This window comes from Bufo bufo, chromosome 9, assembly GCF_905171765.1.
Source record: "Bufo bufo chromosome 9, aBufBuf1.1, whole genome shotgun sequence".
In the NCBI taxonomy this organism is placed as follows: domain Eukaryota; kingdom Metazoa; phylum Chordata; class Amphibia; order Anura; family Bufonidae; genus Bufo; species Bufo bufo.
The window spans coordinates 84,806,739-84,819,727 of NC_053397.1; the positions used below are offsets into that span (position 1 = coordinate 84,806,739).

At 44.2% G+C, this 12,989-nt stretch overlaps 1 protein-coding gene across 6 annotated transcripts in view; it reads right to left on the minus strand.

The window, feature by feature from the left end:
- Positions 1-660: 660 nt before the first annotated feature.
- The window catches only part of DENND1B (DENN domain containing 1B), a 197,947-nt gene continuing 185,618 nt past the window's right edge, over positions 661-12,989 (minus strand). For 5 of the 6 annotated variants that reach the window (XM_040406712.1, XM_040406709.1, XM_040406711.1 and 2 more), the window contains 3 exons: positions 10,727-10,809; positions 9,011-9,236; positions 661-1,668 (listed from right to left, as the gene is read on the minus strand). In XM_040406712.1, the coding sequence (XP_040262646.1) occupies positions 1,267-1,668; positions 9,011-9,236; positions 10,727-10,809 (711 nt within the window). In that variant the 3' untranslated portion in view covers positions 661-1,266. The remainder of the gene's footprint in view (positions 1,669-9,010; positions 9,237-10,726; positions 10,810-12,989) is intronic. The other variant, XM_040406708.1, reaches the window with a different exon arrangement.

The window sequence follows — 12,989 nt, forward strand, 5'->3', positions numbered from 1 at the left end:
TGCCATCAATGTCAGATTGGTGCGGGTCCCACCTCTGGGACCTGCTCCTATCTCCAAAACGGGGCCCTCAAAGTCAAAATGTGTAGCCACCATCCATTCACAGCTACGGGAATTCCAAAAATATCATAGTGCCGCCCCGGCTATTTCTGGCGGCCCTAAAGCAGTAAATGGAGATGCTCTCTCCATTCACCACTATGGGACTTCTAAAAAGAGTGATGAATGGAGAGCCTGTCGCATAAGTGTGGTGTGCTCTGCTTCATTTCGGGGGCTCCATTCTGGACACAGGAGCAGATCCTAGAGGTGGGACTCACACTTATCTGACATTAATGGCATATCCTAGTGATGTACTATCAATGTCCCAGATTGGTCAACACCTTTAAGTTCAGAAACAGCAGAAGTTTAATTGTGTAAATCACACGTTTTGCAGAATCTTTTCCCATGAACGATATATCACTGTGCTCAGCTCCTCCTGCTCTATAAGATGCTGGCTGCAGATTGCACTGCATTTCATGGGGACAGGTTTGCTTTAAACATGACATTTTCTTCTGCACTGCAAAATAAAATAATAGTAAATAAAAAACTGAAAGTACCTTCAAATTGCCTTACCACAATATATTATTATTATCTGCAAATATTTTTGGCCTTGTAGAGGTGTTTTTCCACAATCAATCTTTATGGCACAATATTCAATCATAAGAGTCCCATTTGTGGGGAGCCAGGAATTCATTGTGAATGTACCGCTCTGTGTCTCCACAGTAATTATAGAGGTGTGCGAGGGATCTTATAGATTTATCAACCTCCCAGAGATATTACTCTTACAACATGACTGACTGCCACTTCATAAGTGGATTGTGGGAAGCCTCTTTACAGTGTTAAAACAACCCCCTTTAACAGTAGGTATTTTCTAACAGTGCACGCCATGGCTCTGCAGGCATGATATCGTCTGTAATAATTCTATGTACCAGGAGCATCCACACCAAAGTGCATAGCCTCTAAAAGATAATGTACCTAAAACCGAGATGAAAATAGTAAAAAAAAAAAAAAAAACACACTAACAAGTTTGTGAGTTTCTGCTTTGTGACAGAAATTACAATAGATTCCTCCTGATGGATTGAAATGATGCATCTAGGACACTTTGTGACACAGTAGCTATAAAAGGGACACTTCCAATTCTCTACTTCCATGGCACCTCTAGGGACACTTCCAATTCTCCCCCTTCTTCCCAGCTTTTGGAATGTCTATGGCTGGAGCTGGAAGCAAGCAAACTCACAAACGGGATATATGTTCAAGAGGACTATTTGGACTTTGATCACCGTTTGAGTCAATCTCCTCTTTTTCCCATGGCACCTGAGTACCGCATCTCTTCTGTAGAAGCTCAGTAGAGGATATCCCGATACCGTATACTGCTCCCTCCTCTGGTCTGCAGAAAAGAGAGGTGGGTCGTCCAGCTGTTCCAGGTGCTGCGGCCTCACTGAGAACAACTGGGGGAAATTCGGACCTGCGTCTGTCAAAGTCTTTGGAAGATGACTCCCCTCTGTTTTGCTGGTGGGCTGTAGTAGAGATATGAGTTCTGTAGAGGACACTGTCTTCATGGCCGACTTTCCAGTTCTGTCCGGGATCCAAGCATAGTGACGTCAGGTTGTTCTCACTGGGAGTATTTGTTTTATTCTGGAGACAAAAAGTCAATGTTATTAGCATCTTAATATCAGCAATTCCCTAATATATTTCACTTTTTGCCTGGAGTGCTTGTTTGGGTAATAGGTGCAGGCGCGGCAGGGACATCAAATTCTCTGCAGCTATTCTCCATTGTGCTTCTGATACTGGAGAGAGGGGCTGATGATCATCAAAAAACATCCTCTGCAGCCCTCATTCACAGCATACAGGTATTAGAAATGGTGGCAGTGCACTGCTAAAAGCAACAGGTAGGGGGCATTTGCAATCTTGTACTGCTCGAATCACTCCTACTTTTGGATTGGGGTAAGGCAAAGGTTCACCAAAGTAATGGGCACTGTTGATGTCTATAGGTTCTAATGACACACAGCAGGCAGTACTAAATATTTCCAGCTGGCAAATCAAGGGGAGGTGTCCTTTCTGCTGCAGCCCTCTCCTTGTAAGTGTCACAGTTTCTAATAGAAGATTCGGCTGGTGGCAGTTAAAGGATGGAACTGAGCATGTGCTTCCACCTCAACAATGTTACTGAGGTGGACAGAGAAATTAAGAAAGGAAGAAACAGCAGGTGGAGCTATACAGATAGATTTTATAGAATAATGCAAGGCTATACTAAATTTTTTATTACATGCAAATTCAAAAATTCTGATCCAGATGCTGGTATGTAGATTATTTTTTGTGGGACAACCCCTTTAAGCAGTGGAGCCTGCTGTCTGATGGTGAAAGATTTTGCTTTCTGCTCCCCTGACTGCTATGCAGGGGCAAACTATTGCGGTCGCAGAGGGTGCAATCGCGACCGGGCCCGGCGAATGGGCCCGCTGCGCTCACATGTAATGGGAATGCTCTGATGGGGCCCGGCATAAAGTACAGTGACAATGCCGGGCCTCGTCAGAGCGCTCTTCAAACATGTTTATTATGCGCCCCGAGCGCACAGACAAGACGGGGCGCAGAGGCAAGTGTGTGTGTGTGTTCTTGTCACTGCCGGGCTGTCGTCTCCAGAGTGAAGCAGGGAGCTCTCTCCGCTCCCTGCTTCACTTTTCTTCTGAGCTCCGGCGCTCCCCCCTGCAAGCCGCACATTGCGCTGCTGGCTGTGGGAGGAGTGCTGAAAGCCCGGGAATCGGGGGCACATATGTGGGAATAACTACTGTGAGGGGGCATATATCTGGGCATAACTACTATGTGGGGGCACGTAATCTGGCATAACCACTGTGAGGGGGAACATATCTGGCCATAACCACTGTGCGAGGGCACATATCTGGCATAACTACTGTGAGGGGGCACATATCTGACCATACCACAGTGAGGGGGGCACATATCTGTCATAACTACTGTGAGGGGGCACGTAATCTGGCATAACTACAGTGAGGGGGCACATATCTGTCATAACTACTGTGAGGGGGCACGTATCTGTCATAACTACTGTGAGGGGGCACATATCTGTCATAACTACTGTGCGAGGGCCACATATCTGGCCATAACCACTGTGGGAGGGGCACATATCTGGGCATAACTACTGTGAGGGGGGAACATATCTTGTATAACTACTGTGAGGGGACACATATCTGGGCATAACTACAGTGATGAGGCACAAAAGTGGGCATAACTACTGTGAGGAGCCACAAGGAGGACATAACTATTGTGAAGGGGCCACAAGGTGGGCTTCATTACTGTGAGGGGCCATAATGTGGGCAATAGTACTGTGTGGTAGCACTTAGGGGAAATGTCCTAGATTACGTTGCTATACATTGGCATGGCTCAGTCTTACAGGCCAGCACAGCGCCCCCTGCTGGTGATTTCACAAGGGCAGCCACCATCCCTTATTTATGTGATTTTTATTTTATTTTATTTTTTTATGACCACAGGGACCTTGTTCTGGATCCAGTGGACATCACCCTGGATGAGGTAGGACCAGATTTTATTAGGACTGGGCGAGTGTAGACATGCATTGGGCTTAGGGCTCTTTAACACGAGCGGATCCTGTGCGGGTAATCCGCTGCGTGAAAGAGTGCCAAGCCCCGTTGCGGACAGCAGAGACACAGAGCATTAACATGATTAAGAATGCTTATATCAAGGGGAGAAAAACAGAACTGGATCGCACATCCACAATGCTATGCTTAGATCTAATTAAACTCGCCTCCCCTTGATATATGCTTGTTGAATCTTTCTTCTTTATTACTGGTATCAGCACCATTCGGCACAGGTAGTTTTAATTTTGCAGAAGTCTGCATATAAGTTGTAATTGACCTGCAGTTCCTGATAGCAATAGACATGTTGTGTTAGACAACTGTTCACATGGTGCAGTACTGCGTGGTGGCCTTTGTTTTTGTGGTCGCTGTGCTGGCGGGTTGGTGGGACCCAGTGCCATGGGTGACATTGTCAGACAGCAGGGCTGCTGTTTGACTCCTGGGTCCCGCCGCCTACTAGGGCAGTGCCGCTTTGTCACCGCACTGTGCTGCGCCTTTTTGTCAGAGTAGGTCCCACTCAAAGAGGCAACCTTTACATGGTGAGTGGGCTTATGCCTTTTGATCAAAATGTACACTAATGCCTCCTGTACAGCATGCAGTTTAGAGGGCTGTACACTGTAATATTGCACTGAGAAGCAAGTTTAATTAGATCTAAGCATAGCATTGAGGATGTGCGATCCATTTCTGTTTTTCTCCCCTTGATATAGGATTGATAATGCTCTTTGCCTCTCTGTGACCTTTTTACTACAAAATCACAGTGACAACTTTATCTCACTGTGATTTTGTAGTAAAAAGATCACAGAGAGGCACGGAGCATTGTCAATCATGTTCGTGTGAAAGAGCCCTTAGTGTAAAGAAAATTTGCCGCCTCTTTGTAAAAATAGGGTGGGGGGGCCCAATCCAAAGTTTGCACTGGGGCCCATAACACTCTGCCACTGCTGCTATGGATGAATGGAGAATATGTCCTGGGCAGCTCATTTAGCTGAGGAACATGAATACTATGCTTGTGCACTCTTGTTATCATATTTGAGTTCTCATTATGAATTCTTATTGAGCATCCATACATCTTTACCCTATGAAAACCAATTGGTGGCACAGAATGCCTTCTGAATTCCCTACCTTCGATGGCTCTGTAGTTTATTTTTGGTCAATGTTGTCATCCTTGGAGGGAATCTATATTAATTGTATTAATTAAAAGCTATAGTCTATGCAAACTGATGCAAATTGAAGCTTCACTGCTTTCAAAGTGTGTGCACAATGTGCCTTCAGAGCAGTGCTCATGTGGTTACCTGATCTGGAGGAGTGGTGAGCCCAGAGGAACCGGCTGCACAGTGAGCACATACCTGTGGTGGAAACCTCTGGAGAGGTTATACAGGTGCTCTCAAGCTAGACTGAAGGGGACTGCAGGGCTTCTTAGCTCACAGGAAGACACTATCCATATAGGAGGAAAACGTGTTACCCAATTCCACCTATAATGGTAGAATCGCCTAATACACATTGATACATGAATGCAATCAACATTTAAAGATGCCTACATTTAAAGGGCATTTGTACCTATGACACTGGCTGACCTGTTACATGTGCACTTGGCAGCTGAAGACATCTGTGTTGGTCCCATGTTCATATGTGCCCGCATTACTGAGAAAAATGATGTTTTAATATATGCAAATTAGCTTCTAGGAGCAATGGGGGCAGTGCCATTAACTATACTATTGTTTGTATGTATAATGGTGTGCAGCCATTTAGTTTATTTTTATAATCATGTTTGCTTCATGGATATGCATCTGTGATTTCTGAAGGTTCTAGTCTAAATTCTCTTGCAGTATATATTGAGGGTAGCGCCTCTTTTAGACTGAACACGCCCATCTACCTGGGACTTCGGAGCAGAGTACGTATGTAGCTGGTTCCTACACTGCCCTGAATATTGTAGGCTTAGGTAAGTCCAAGAAGAGGCAGTATACTAGTGTTAGGGACCCATCTGCGGAAGACACCTTGACGCCTGGTAGATGGGCCCGACACACGTTTGATCAAATATGTGCGCTAAGAGATTCCATTAACTCATTTATAGTCGGTATTGTACCACTTTTATTTAGAATGACCCCCATTTCTTAGCTATATTGTTTGTATGTATAATGGTGTGCAGCCATTTTCTTTTGAAATTACATGTAGAGGCTCAGCTCTCTCTGCAACTGCTGTGCCCTCTGTACTTTGATAGGACCAGATATGATGCCATTTTCACTGCCTGGCCCTGTCAATCAAAGTACAGAGGGCATGGAAGCTGCAGAGAAAGCTGAGTCTCTGGGGGTAATGATAACGCCCCCATTGCTCCTAGAGGCTCATTTTCATATATTAAAACATTTTTCTCAGCAATGCGGGCACATATGAACATGGGACCAACACAGATGCCTTCAGCTGCCAAGTGCACATGTAACAGGTCAGCCAGTGTCATAGGGACAAAACTGCTGACAGATGTCCTTTAAATGTAGACCTCTTGAAGAGATCTATTAGCAGTCAGCTAACAGAATCCTGGCATGGACTATAGAGGTCCAGTTAGCTGCCTCTGCAGTCCCTGTGAGCGGAGCATTAGGACGAGAACCCTGTCAGTCAGCTGTTGTCCTCCAATCAGCAGTGCCGTGTGTTCTGGAGTGCTGCCCATATGTTTATATCACAAGCATTGTGGTTCAGGGCGTCTATACCGTCCACATTGAACAGATGATCTGCATATTACTATACCAGAAAGTAGATGAGATTTAGATGCCGATGTATGCTGTGACCGTGCAGTGCACAGGGTGAGGCAAATCCGCAGATTAGGTTTAATGGCACATACATTAACTTGTCAATGAGGTCAACAGACAGCGACATCTCCAGAAGAAAAATGGATGACGACATTGATATACTGAAGACTTGCACAGCATGCTGGGAACAGGGAGCCATAGGAATGGACATCTACAGTTGCCTACCTTTGGTATACAGTTTTTCTTTCACACTCATTGATTCCGATTTGTTTTCCTGATATCAAGTTCAACAAATTGAATGCAGGAAGAAAAAAGTCAATGCAAAAAGGACAGTCAGAAAGAACAGAAACCGTTCTACACATGCTGAACTATACAAACATATGTGCCAACTAGCCAGCAAGAGAACAGGCTGCACACACACATCTGATCAGTTTCTGGACATGGCAAGGTATCCGTAGGCCAGTTTCACACGAGCATATTCAGTCTGGGAAACACGCTGTGTGTAGGAGCAGTATTTCCCGGACTGAACACATCATAATGATCTCACCGCAGGACTATTAAACTTTAGTTACGGCATTATGTGACTACAGTTTAGTATGCCTGTGATGAGATAGGAACTCACAGCATCATAAATCATTATGTAGGAAACTGGCCTTAAAGAGGTTATCCAGCTTAGTAAACGTGTATGGATTATCCTCAGGATAGGCTATTAGTTTTAAACTGGTGTGGGTCCAACAGATATTTGAAAGGGTTGCGGTATTCATGCAAATGCTGCATTCTCTTCGAAGTTTTCATGTTTTGCAGGCTGGTTCAAGCTCAGAAAACTGTAATTTTTGTAGTAACCCAGTCTCATTCACTTGTGCCGTGAGTAGGAACCAGCCTGCTACCTGATGTAAAGAATGAAGACACTGAAGAGTTTACATGTGGGCTGCCGTCCCTTCAAACAGCTGCTCGGCAGGGATGGCAGATCTAAGAATGATGGACACCCCTTTTTAGGCATAAAAGCAGTTGCTTTTCTAAACTTACATACATGTCTACCTTTAGATATTGGATTATATGTTAGTTTCATTTTTCAGTGCTGGCTGTTTTTTTTAATAGAAATGACACAAGGCAAAGCAATGACCAGTGACTACAGCTTAGCTTCATTGTCTAATAGAAGTGTAAGGTAGTCTGAAGTCCACCTTCTGTCTTATCGGAGCAATGACCAGTGACTCCAGCTTAGCTTCATTGTCTAATAGAAGTGTAAGGTAGTCTGAAGTCCACCTTCTGTCTTATCGGAGCAATGACCAGTGACTACAGCTTAGCTTCATTGTCTAATAGAAGTGTAAGGTAGTCTGAAGTCCACCTTCTGTCTTATCGGAGCAATGACCAGTGACTACAGCTTAGCTTCATTGTCTAATAGAAGTGTAAGGTAGTCTGAAGTCCACCTTCTGTCTTATCGGAGCAATGACCAGTGACTACAGCTTAGCTTCATTGTCTAATAGAAGTGTAAGGTAGTCCGAAGTCCACCTTCTGTCTTATCGGAGCAATGACCAGTGACTCCAGCTTAGCTTCATTGTCTAATAGAAGTGTAAGGTAGTCTAAAGTCCACCTTCTGTCTTATCGGAGCAATGACCAGTGACTACAGCTTAGCTTCATTGTCTAATAGAAGTGTAAGGTAGTCTGAAGTCCACCTTCTGTCTTATCGGAGCAATGACCAGTGACTACAGCTTAGCTTCATTGTCTAATAGAAGTGTAAGGTAGTCTGAAGTCCACCTTCTGTCTTATCGGAGCAATGACCAGTGACTCCAGCTTAGCTTCATTGTCTAATAGAAGTGTAAGGTAGTCCGAAGTCCACCTTCTGTCTTATCGGAGCAATGACCAGTGACTCCAGCTTAGCTTCATTGTCTAATAGAAGTGTAAGGTAGTCTGAAGTCCACCTTCTGTCTTATCGGAGCAATGACCAGTGACTCCAGCTTAGCTTCATTGTCTAATAGAAGTGTAAGGTAGTCTGAAGTCCACCTTCTGTCTTATCGGAGCAATGACCAGTGACTCCAGCTTAGCTTCATTGTCTAATAGAAGTGTAAGAGTCTGAAGTCCACCTTCTGTCTTATCGGAGCAATGACCAGTGACTCCAGCTTAGCTTCATTGTCTAATAGAAGTGTAAGGTAGTCTGAAGTCCACCTTCTGTCTTATCGGAGAAATGACCAGTGACTCCAGCTTAGCTTCATTGTCTAATAGAAGTGTAAGGTAGTCTGAAGTCCACCTTCTGTCTTATCAGAGGCGGCTGCTCTGTTTGTTCCCTGTGCTTTCCACTACAGCTCTACTGTTTCAGATGGGTTTCTTTGTAGGACATGCCTACCACAAACTCACAAGAAAGCACGTGTAGAGTTTATGTCTATGACAGCAAAGACAGGGACAAAAAGATTATCCAGTAACTGTCACACATATACCAAGGAAAAAGAGCCTTGGCAAGGGCTGCCTGGAAATCTTCTTTAAGGCTGAATAACATTTCTTATGCAGATTTTGGTCAAACCAAGTATAGGTAAATGACAAGATCATTTGCGTTAAAATGCCAAATCTCCAAATTAAATCAGAAAACAGATCAAAACATAAAGAACATTAAATGAAGGGCAGAGAAATACTTAAAAATTTGAAACATACCGTAACCTTATAGTCCAGATCTTCTACAGAACGAAAGAAGTCCAGACTCTTAGCAGCTGTGAGGCGGCCTCCACCAGGATCAGAACTGTGGGTGCTCAGTGAGTCTAAGATCTCTCCAAGAAGATCCATCTCTCCTCCTGGGCGGGAGGACAGACTCACGTCATCGTTGGAAGCGTCACTGTCATACAGATATGCAGACGCCTCTTCACTGTCCTCTGAAGACAACCTGTGCAGGAGAGATGGAGGCATGGACTGTGTGTTATGTGATGCAAATGGTACACACAGCAGGTAACTGGCTGGAATCAATTTACAGCAAGGAAGGTGGAAATGCACAGTATTTCACTTAATGCGATAATAGCACCAAATGAATAAGTGTAAAACACGCATGAAGCTTTGGGATGTCTATGAGAACACCTTACAATGAGCTAGGCTCTACATACAGAAAATTCTAATAGTCTTCTGGTGGTCCGAATTATCAGTGATTCAAAGCCCCACGCATGGCGCAGTGAAATGAATCTTAAACAGACCCATGCCAGGTAGTCCAGCATTTAATCTCGTCGGTGGTGAGCCAGTTGCATCTCTGTTCTGACATGCCAGTGCTAGACTAATTGGTAAATTCTTCTTTGAGGATTCTGGATTTACGGGGCTGTCTCATTTTAACGGTTCCTTTCCATAGGCTTTATTATAGCTTAAAGGGACTCTGTCACCACTTTCTAACCCCCCCTTTTAAAAGTATTGTTATCTCCATGGCGCCCCTGTGATTACAAAGGTGTTGTTAGAAGATAAATTCGCCGTCTCCTTTTGATAAAAAGAGCTTTTATCTAACCTGTCAATCTTCTTGATAAGGTGCCCAGGGCGTTTCTGTTGGTCTCAAGCTGCCGCCCGCCGCCGCCGCTGTTGGTGCCCAGCTCCTCCCCTGATGCTTTCAGCGCCGCCTGAATATAATGAAATACGCCTCCGGCTCTCGCTCAGTGCCCCCTCCTTTTAAAAGATCCCGCGCGTGCGCACAGGCCTGTGCCTGATGCGCCCGTGCGGACATTTACAATCAGCCCCCGGCCGGCTGCAGTGCTCGTCTGATGAGGAGGTTGAGCGAAGTGCGCGCATGCGCACTTCGCTCAATGAGGCTGATTGTAAATGTCCGCACGGGCGCATCAGGCACAGGCCTGTGCGCACGCGCGGGATCTTTTAAAAGGAGGGGGCACTGAGCGAGAGCCGGAGGCGTATTTCATTATATTCAGGCGGCGCTGAAAGCATCAGGGGAGGAGCTGGGCACCAACAGCGGCGGCGGCGGGCGGCAGCTTGAGACCAACAGAAACGCCCTGGGCACCTTATCAAGAAGATTGACAGGTTAGATAAAAGCTCTTTTTATCAAAAGGAGACGGCGAATTTATCTTCTAACAACACCTTTGTAATCACAGGGGTGCCATGGAGATAACAATACTTTTAAAAGGGGGGGTTAGAAAGTGGTGACAGAGTCCCTTTAAAAGGGATGATATAATTTGACAATGTTTGAAGTTGTACTGTATTGACTTGTAGCAAGACACAGAATAACAAACTGAATGCTAAATGATAATTTGTTTGAATGAATTATGCTTATCATCAGAGAGCAACACCCATGGCAAAATCTATGCAAATGGAATGATGCTTTCATTCATTCATTCTATGTACTCTCCCTATAGCTTTATTTCCATGACCTTATTATACAGTGTTACTCACTTGCTGGCACTGTCACCAGTGTCAGAATCCTCCAACCCAGAGTTATGGTTCGCTGTGCTCAGAAGTTGTCGGTTTTTTCTTGACTGGAGGAAAAAGGAAAGAGAATTGCTTAAAAAGTTCACTTGCCACAAAGGACTACTATGCAGTGGTGGAAACTTATTTTATAGGACTGAAATCACACCGAATGAAGATGGCTCGAGAAGAGTAATGTACAAGAAAAATGAAAAATCTCATGTGTCCTATATCTGTTGACCACAAGAGGGCAGTAAAGCATCTACATTTGAAAATACCAGCTATGGTTCTCTGTGCTCTCCACTTTGGCCATGGCTCACAAGCTGCACCTCCAACATGGCGTGATTGTAATATGCTATCGCATTCTCTAAATCCAGGATCAACACCTATCCCTCTACCATGTTCAGTCTTCCTTTCACTCCGCTTACAAATGACATCCTTTGCCTGGCGGTGGAGGAGACCGAGATTGGCGTATCCCCTGATGATTAAGGTTAAACACAATGGAGGCATGGGACTACCAGACCTATAGCGATATTATATAGCCTTCTTATTGGACCAGACCAAACATTGGGCAGATGAAAATAGCCAAAAGATCTGGCCTGGTTTCAGGCAAAGTTGACAGGGGTGACACGCCTAGACGCTATATTGGGCCTAACTAGCCACATTCAGTTATGCTCTAAAACGGTCCATTCGCCAGTAATAGCATCGTTGATTGCATGGAGGACTGGGTGCTCCATTGTTAAGAGTACAGAACCTAGAATTAAAGGATAACTGTCATATTTTTTTTTATTTGCTAGTTTATTAGAGCTAGGCATGTATACCTGAGCCAGTCTATCAATGATTGCCAAAAGATCTGTAATTACCTTATAATAACAGCTTTCATTAATGTCTCCTGTCCCTTTCCACTGCTCCCTTAAAAGACAGTTGCTATGGCTCATCTGTTTCCAGCTAGGAAGTCGGCATTAGGCTTCAGAGTGAGGAGGCGTGTCTCTCAGTAATCCAATCTGATTGGCTGGCAGGAAGCTGCTGGCTACAGCAAGTTTGTATGTGACCTGAGGGAATGCAGTTTTGGCCTCAGATAACTGGCAGAGGAGCTATCTTGAAAAGATCCTCATAATGTAGGATTCAAAACAGCCGTAACTCAAGGAAAACAGTGGTATGTGAAGAAACTAAAGATTGCTTTATGCATAATGCTGCTGCAGCAGTAACATATGCTAAAATTGTTTTTTTTTAATGAAAATATGACAGTTATCCTTTAAGGTCAGAATACGGTTGGAAGCCTTAAAGGCATATATGCCAGATCTCACTATTGACCGATGGGCAGACAGTCAAATAGTATTTTTATCAGATGTTTACAAAAACGAGAAGTTGATGTTATTCCATCAAATTCAGGATACATTTCAGTTGCCTGGTACTGAGCAGCAGACATTTAATAGAATAGCATCATTCCTTACCTCTAGAATGCCACCAACAGTTGATAGCCCTACCATCATGAATGATCTATTGAATACTAGAGGTGGCACGAGAAGAAAGGGTGTTAAACAACCTTATTCTTCTCTGACACATAACAGTGTTTTCCACAAAAACTCTGCAATGTTAGCATGGGAACAAGACTTCTCTATAAAGCTATCAGAGGCAGCTTGGCACCAAGCTATTCTCTGGGCACGCTCATCTACGAAGTGCGCTACACATTGGGAACAATATTGCAAACTGCTATTACGTTGGTATTACACTCCGGAGCGTTTAGCACGTATATATATGCCAAAGTTTCGCACAAATGTTGGAGACATTGTAGTCAAAATGGCTCTTTGCTCCACATATTCTGGGATTGCCCAAAACTCTAACCCTTTTGGCAGTTAATCACCAAGCTTCTCCAACAAATGAACCCTTTGCTAGTTCAGCTACCTCCAGAAACAGCCCTCATGTTAATTAATATTGAATCCTTTCCACGCCAGGTCAGAACTATCATGTGTCATTTATTACATTCTTCAAAACTCGCTATTGCTAGACTTTGGAAATCCCTTTCAATACCCTCCATAGCGGAGGTACAATCTATTGTATACAATAGCTACATACGGTATGTGAAAGGGTTCTAGCTTGCCAAAGAGGGTCCCTCAATACTTTCCGTTCTAAGTGGTCACAATGGATAAGGTTACACCCAGACCTTCAAGAACCTTGATCCACTTAACATATTTCTATTTATATGTCCTATACCCGGGCGTAGGTATTATAGCTTAGATACGCAGCATAA